At 36.4% G+C, this 8,552-nt stretch overlaps 1 protein-coding gene across 1 annotated transcript; it reads right to left on the reverse strand.

Moving 5' to 3' along the window:
- Positions 1 to 6,666: 6,666 nt before the first annotated feature.
- Positions 6,667 to 7,611, reverse strand: LOC102005698 (olfactory receptor 51I1-like). The gene has a single exon (XM_005380087.1). It carries the CDS (start codon positions 7,609 to 7,611, stop codon positions 6,667 to 6,669), a length of 945 nt encoding a protein of 314 aa, XP_005380144.1.
- Positions 7,612 to 8,552: the final 941 nt, after the last annotated feature.

Genomic DNA, 8,552 nt, shown 5'->3' on the forward strand with positions numbered 1-8,552 from the left:
TCCCTCTTTCTCTTTCTCTCCCCTTCTACTCTCACCTCTAGATACAAGATTTTCAAAGGGCACTGTATGTCATATTCACTTCAGGGCTTTTTATAAAGCACTTCGCTCTGGCCACACCCATGCTAGTTAAATCTGAATTTCTGCAGATATAACTGAGGAATCAGTAGTTTTGTACTCTAGTAAACAGTTCTAATAAGCAGCCAGGTTTGAGAATCAGGCATTTAGATCACTGCTGTCAACATTCAAATATGCCCCACACTCCCACCAAATTCTTCACTGAAGTTCAACTTCAGGAGCTTTACTAATTAAAGACACAGAATAACAAACGCATCACTTTCATGTTCTTTAAGGAAGCATGCCCTTCTCTGCTCCCTTTCACAACTAATATTCTCAAAATTATTTTCTAATTATAACATCTACTTTATTTATCTTCTGTATAGCAGTGACTCCAACATAGATCACTAGGCTTTTCTTCTAGATATTGATTTATGTATCAATGCCCAGTTAATCGTAACAGTTTATTTGCACATCAAACGTAATATATGTAAAGTTGAACTTTTTGTCCATCCACATACTCGATCCTTTCCAATATTTATCCTTCTGTTAAACTCCTTCCGCATCTACCCATATGCTCATATGAGAAAAGTCTAGAAGGCATTCACAGAATCAGTTGATCTAGTGTAACTTTTCCACTACATAACCAATCCTAGCTTTTCTTCCTCAGCTCACTTCCAATGCTAACTCATCCTTAAGTGTATTTAACCAGTATGTTAGGAGGATCTTCCTTACTGACCATCTGGCTTAATATCATTACTCTTTCTACTCCATTCTATACAAAGCAGCAAAATAATTAATAACAGTATGAATAAAAGGATATTACACTTTTACTAAAAATCTTTCAATAGCTTAACTCACCTTTAAAAATAAAAATTCAAGTAAAAACTCAAATCTTTACCACAGCACATAGCAGCAGAAACACTATCCTGGAACTTGTCCTATTCCAATTTTAATCTGACTGCTTCTCATGTTTGTATGCCTGCTGTATGTTCTTACATAATTTTTTCACTGTTTTTGTCACATATTAGAATTATCGTGACTTACATATTCTTGGTTATTTGAATAGTATCTTCCTCTCATGCTACATTATGAGCTCTCATGATTGTTTTTCTTCTCATTTTATCTTCAATTCTTTGCCAATGAAATTGGCATACAAAGCCCCAGACTGACTCACAGATTACCAATAGCAGTTTTAATTTTTAAAATACTTATTAAATACATTATTTTAGGAAGAAGATGTAAGAATGTACATTTTAAGGTATAAAATAATTCAAGTAGGTAAAATTGTTCATCTAATAACTATGATTTTTATCTCACTTTTGCCTCCTACCAGCTATGAATTTAATTAACTCCCTCATATATTATTTTCACATTTATAAGAGAGAAAAAAGTAATCCAGAGTAAAATATTTAAAGTGCATAGTCAGATCTCTAGTGCAAGACACATACTGAATAAATGGCAACCAAAAGCTTAGCAAGGAAGGTTACTTAGATGCTGAGGTTCCCTGCTCTGTCTCCAAATATCTTCGTACATTCGGTTTCCCAACCAAAGACTCTCTTCTTTTGTATCAGCATTTGACCTACCATCTAATGAGAATATTGGAGCCAGAGTTAATCATATGAAATCATTTGTACCAAACAAAAGCGGAGCTGCTTCTTTGACTGAGGTCTGAAAATACTAAGGGCCATAGAGAGAAGCTGTGAGAATGACAGCAGCCTGGTGGGACTGCAGGTAGCAAGAGTTACATGGAATTGGGACTACAGGAGTAGAAATGAGAAGTCAAAAAAAAAAAAAAAAAAAGGATAAATTTAAATCACAGACAGCCTCTCCTTCAAATCTTTGTACCCCAAGTACGTATGAATAGGGAGGGTTTCTAAGGCCTCGATGAAGGAAGAGCTGAAATTTCAACTTACCTCCTCAAGATATCTTTGATGGAAGAGAGGAGAGAGGTGTGTGTTCATTCACTGAGGGGAGAAACTCATTCCTCATACGGCCTTACTGCTGGCCTCCATCTACTCCCTGCTCTGAGCTCTATAATTCTGCCTATGAAGTGTCCCTTGGCACAATATAGATGTATCACAGTGGCCAGGCACTTGCCTAGTGTGTGTAAGACACTGGATTTGATCGCCAGTACTTACAGTAAAAAGACTCCCTTGAGTCTGCTTGGGTCTGGATAAGTGCATGAGTGAAAGCCTTGGTTGGACAACAGGAAACATGAAAAATCTCAAGTGAATGACTTCTCTGTGCTCTGTCATTTTTTCTCCTTAGAGATTTCAAGGAAATTAAGAACTGGAAGAGAACTGTGATTTCTTTGAATAATCAGCACACTGTGCTTCTCATTATGTAGAAATGAGACCCAGAAAGAATGTATTCAGTAAAATAATAACAGTTTGACTGAATATCATACTCATGGATTCTCATTAATCCCCAAATTAGGAGCCTTTCCATTAACCACACCACAGCTCTAAACAGATTTCAAGAAATAAAATAATGTAACCCCCAAGGGGACAGTTACCAAGATCCAGCAAATATGGTGAACATCCCGGTCTGCCTGGATGCTAGCCCTGACAGTCATGCACCAGGGAAAGCTTCTCTGTCTTGGATAACTGAGAAAATTTGTCACCTTACGGCCAGACCTAGATTTAAAACAAGTTTGTTCTGTAAGGTTGCATCATTATGCAACTAGAGACCATACTCATAAGTGAAATAAATCAGACCTGCATGTGTAAACATTGTATTGTCTCCCTAGTGTAAGAACCTGAAAGAGTAAATAAAATCTAAAAGGTACAATAGATACTGTGAAAAGAAAAGAAACTGCTCAAAAGGAAAGAATGACTGGGATGAAGGAAAAGAGAAAAGAAAGGAAGAATGGGAAAATATGTATATATGTATGCACAAGATAGCTAAGATAATTGTACTGCTAATTTCTACAGCTTTATTGAAAGGAACAGTTAATGTTTAATTGTTTGATAATCTTACATGCCTATATTTGTTTACCTGAGTAATCAATTTAAGGACAACAATATGTACTACAACAACCATTTTTAATTTCCTATCACTTTGTCAGAAATTCTGTATTGTTTTTGTTGTTTTTATGTTGTTTTGTTTATGTCTGTGTGTTTGTTAATATGTTTTGGTTCTTTTATCTTTAAAATAAAAAAAATTTGCATCATTAAAAAATTATTTGATTTGCTCACATTTCAAAGTCCTCACCTGTAAACTGGAATACTAATTCCTATAGAGCTGGGCAAATGGGCCACAACATTCCCACAGCAAGCGGTTACGAAAACAAAATCTACTGCCAAGTTTGTGGATTTTTCATCTGTCAGAAAAGAACATGAATAGAAACTGAATGGACCAGTTGGCTTTGTGGGCTCTGGAGGCTGCCTAACTTCTATAATTTAAACTGACTTAAAACTACAACAGTAGTAGTTCTTTTTTTGTTTGTTTGTTTGTTTTTGTTTTTCTTCCGGTACCAGGAATCAAACTCACAACCTTGTGCTTTCCAGGCAGAGCAGTAGTTCTTAAAAGTACAATAGTTTTTTATCAATCTTGTATCTCACTAAAACTTTAAAACAGAGAAATTCAAGTTCTAAGAGGCTAGAGCTTAAAAATATGAACAGAGAAATAATTCAGGGAGGCAGAAAATAATTATCCTGCTGCAGACCCTCATTATCCCCACTTCTCATCCTGCCTCTATCACTGGGGCCGGAACACGAAAGGGAGAAAAACTGGTACAAGTGCTTGCTAGGAAAAAAGTCTGAAGCCATCTCATTGTGCCTAAAATCAGCCCTGGCTTAGTCAAGAGTCAAGATAAATAGACATATTTAGACTAACAGAGACATATCACACCCAATGTTTTTGTATTAAATCTATATTACATTAGATATTCTTAAAAACATTGAATCTTCCACACCAGAAAACAAGGAATTTATCAAGCTTCCCTATACCTGCTTTGGAGTTTGTTTCTTAAATTCTTTTAAAATTCATATAGAGGAACACCAAAACTTTTCAGGACTTATTGCCCCTAAAGGCCTTTGTTAGTATCAGCCTACAGCATCTTTATCTGTGTGAGTTTGTGGGACTGTGTGTAAATCCGAATGTGAGAGTGGAGAGAGGGTATCGGAGGTAAGTGGCTCTTCTGATTTGGGAACTTAAAAAATAGGTGTGTCTTATAAGGATTATTTGGTATAGATCAGAAGAGGTCATAAGAAAGAAATAAATATACAATTCATACAAATATAATGATTCCCAGACATTTAAAATCTTACTGAATTAGTCTTATTACAAATATAGGGTGTGAAAAGTAGTTACAAGTCATTGACCATCTTCTCTATGCCATAAAACATTAATAACTTCATATAAATTTAATATTTATAAATACCTACAGGTTAGGGTATACTATTTGGTATTTCTAGATTAAATATCTGGGGTTCAGAGGTATTATGAAACTTGGCATATCATAAAAGTATTGGATAAACTAAGATTCCACTTCAGGATTCCACTTCATGATTATATACAGATATCTCTCACACACACTCAAAATTACCCAGTTGAAGAGATGAAAGTAAAGAAAAGAAAGATTTGAAGGAGAAAATCAGTGAAATAATTATAAGGAGAAGACATAATAATCCCACCAAGAAGGGGGGCTTAATATGCATTGGGTTTTTCAAAGTTTGATACATATCCATCTGAAATTAAGACACGAAAACTTTGAATTATTTAAGTGTCTTTGCTTCTTTTTTCTTTGTTTGCCCCACAGAAATGTAATTATGGTGTGTCTCTGACCAGGCATAAGTTAGATGTTTTGTTCATGTAATAGTTTACTTCTTGTTGTAAATGAATGAATAACATCACTCATCTACGGTCATTGTCTTAGTTAATGTGAATTCAGCCTTATAACCCACAAGCTCACTGAAAGCTACTCTACATCATAGGGTCTATAGTTAGTTAACAATATTGTTTGAAGACTTGGAATTTTTCTAAGAAGGTAGAGCTTTTTTTTTTTCCAGTGTCAGCAATCCAATCCAGGATTTTGCACATGCTTAGTAAGTGCTCTAATGCTGACCTACATTCAGGTCTTTAAGAGGGTAGATCTTTGCTGTGTTTTCATCAACAAAAAAATAAAAAAAAAAAAACATGAGTATGTAAGGAAATTTTAGAGGTAATAGATACACTTATTGTTTAGATTGTGATGACAGTTTTATAGCTGTATATTTATCTTCAAACTAATGAATGTCTACAGGTTAAATATGTGTAGCTTTCTTATATCAATCTCACTCATAAACTGTTAAAAAATAAACAGATGTTGTTATTTGGAGCTGCTAAAAGGAGCATCTGAGATTTTAAATGACTGGTCTAGCCCAAATTAATGAAGAAATAAGATGGGACTAGCAGTAATGACGTCAGACTGGCATAAGTAAAATGTTCTATTACTTTGTTTCAAACTAATTATCTGGTATTACTCTATGACCACAGAGAAAACATTCTGGCCAGCACTGGCTGCAGGTGAGTGGGAAATAAGGAAAATGAGGAGTAAAAATATGATGTGTCCTTAATGTGCACTGAACTCCTTGAGTCTCAGGGAGGGGTGTCTTCTAGAATATTCTACTGTCATTTTTAAAATATCTCCAACCTGGTGACGTATATGACGTCTAAATTTTATTTTCCCTTTGATTACACTTTCCAGAGGTTCATTGATTTTGCAAGCTTCTTAAAAGACCAGGATTTTTAAAATACTTTCTCTTTTTCACTTTCAAATTATTTTACTTATTTAAGTACTTTCAATCATTTTATAAAGTCTTTTATTCTCTCATAATACCTTAGTTGAATATTTAATTTCTTAACTTTTTTCTTTTAACATAAAAAACCTTACAAGTCCTACAAGACCATGAGTTTAGACAAAGCATGATTGTATGAAATACATTTTCTTTACAGTCTTCCAACTTCATTATTTCCTTATTTGTTAATATACAGACACACATACACAGCTTAAATTATAACATAAACTTTACTACTCTTCAGTAATTCTTAAAAGATAGATCATTTAATACAATTTATATGTACTTACATTTATCTCATTTTAAAGACTGGATGGAGAAAATGTGCTATGTAAAATCAATTTTGGCATGCATAACTATTGTGTGTGGGGTGTGTGTGCATGTGTGTGTGTGTACGTGTGTGTGTAATTTCAACAAATATAACATGTATATATTTTGGGGGAAAAAATGCCTTACCCATTATGACCGTGTTTTCATGGTAATAGGTAACTTCTTGTATGATGATTCTCTTTAAACAAAGATAACAGCAGCATATTATGACAAAATAGAGGAATGATTAGAAAGATGTCTGTTTCTGGACTGAAATAGAAGGAAATAGAGAAACTATCTGCTCCCTCAATTGTGGCCCATTGTGCCTTGGCAAAACCTGTTGTCTTGGGTCTTATCTATTGCCAGGCTTTCTGCAAACATCTGATGGTAGAAAACTCATGTTAACGTTTGTGACCAAAAGAACAGTAAAAATTTCTTGCCAATGCAGGTCTTCAAAACTCATGTTTGTGGACCGAGAGAAAACATCCTCTGGATCTTGACTTTTCAACATGTCTCCTCCTCAAAACTTGGTTCCCAGCAATATTTTGCAAATCTTCCGACGAATCTCTTTGGTTTTTATGGAATAGATGACAGGATTGAGCATGGGAGGTACAAATAGATAAATAAGGGACATGAGCGTGTGCACATACCGCGGGGCATGCCTTCCGTAGCGAGCAGCCATGGACACACCAACCATGGGCACGTAGAAGATAAGCACAGCGCACATGTGTGATACACACGTGTTGAGTGTCTTCATCCGCTCGTCCCGGGAAGCAATGGCCAGTACAGAACGAAGTATGAGCACGTATGAGAGGAGAATGAGTGCTGAATCCAGGCCAAAGGTAGAGATGACAATGAACAGACCAAAGATATTATTGATGGTGATATCACCACAGGGCAGGCGGATCAGATCTGGATGCAAGCAATAGGCATGGGAGAGCACATTAGCCTTGCAGAAGGGTAACCTTTTCAGAAGGAAAGGCAGTGGGAAAACCATGCAAAAACTGCGGAAAATCACAGACAGGCCCATCCGCACCACACGGCCATCAGTGAGTACTGTGGTATAGCGCAGGGGGTTACAGATGGCCACGTAGCGATCAAAGCTCATGACAAGCAGGATCCCTGATTCCATGAAGGAGAAAAGATGGATAAAGAACATCTGGGCCATGCAAGAATTAAAACTGATTTCTCTCAAGTGAAAGCAAAATGTGGCCAGTACCGTGGGCAGAGTGGAGAAAGACACACCCAGGTCATTAACTGATAGCAGGGACAGGAAGTAGTACATAGGCTGGTGCAAGCTCTGCTCCTCCTTGACTATGAAAAGGATAAGGGCATTGCCCACAATGGAGACAATGTAGAGGGCACCAAGAAGCAAAAATAGCCAGTGCTGGGAGGTCTCTAGCCCCGGGAGTCCTGTCAAGGTGAAAGGAGGCAATGCTGAGCTGTTGAGGGGCTCACCTCCCATGCTGGGATGCCTGCTTAGACTCTCGGGCCACTGTCCTGTAAAGAAGACAAATACACAGTTTTATGCATGTCCCCTGCTTAGAATTATTAGTCTCTGATATACTCTTTAGTCCTTGATTTTCAATTTTGCTTACCACATTACTCCTCCTGCCTCTCACTGTTACTAAAATTTCTGAGTTCTCTGAGTTGTCCCAGGGTACCTAACTGGCAGAATGGTTTCTTTACCCTCCTTTATACCTATATCTATCATTCTTTGTAACCTTTAAAGCTATGAAAATAGCTTTAAAGGTATTTTCTTTATACATTTACAGGCATAAATTTGTTCAGGAACTTAGATAAAGTGTTTCTGATCACTGCTTCCTTGACTTGATGCCCTCTTTCAGAGCAAGCCACCAATGCATTGAGCACAAACATTTCCTCTTTCCCCTCTTTTGTGCTGCTGAGACTACTAATTTACTATGACTCCCAGCTTTTAATTCCCTCTACAGTCTCTCAGTTCTCTCATCATTCACCCAGATGGAAGATAAATGTGCAGGAAATTATCTGTCCATGGAGATAACCTTCCAGATCTTCATCACAATATCTAGACTTTCATTTTTCCACTCAGCTTTTCATTCTTCTATCCATTTATCTTATGACACTACTTTTTTCACTGAAAGATTTCATTTACCAAAAATAATGTCCTGCTTTATTTCAGAATCAGATAGTATGTAGGTCACCAGAGCTATGGGACTAATAATTATTTCTCTATCCCACAGAATTGCTTTTCAGCTATTTTCTCACTGACTGAAATCATCCTTGTGCCCAAAATGGAGAAAGAAAATCCAAATATTGGTTTAATTACTTTTTTGTTTTGCCTACTGCATTAAACCATAAAACCATGGATGCAAATACTGGCACACAGCAGCTCTTTCAGTGCCTTACTCTATTTAATCCCATTGA

The sequence above is a fragment of the Chinchilla lanigera genome, unplaced genomic scaffold, assembly GCF_000276665.1.
Source record: "Chinchilla lanigera isolate Chin_1 unplaced genomic scaffold, ChiLan1.0 scaffold00013, whole genome shotgun sequence".
Taxonomy (NCBI): Eukaryota; Metazoa; Chordata; class Mammalia; order Rodentia; family Chinchillidae; genus Chinchilla; species Chinchilla lanigera.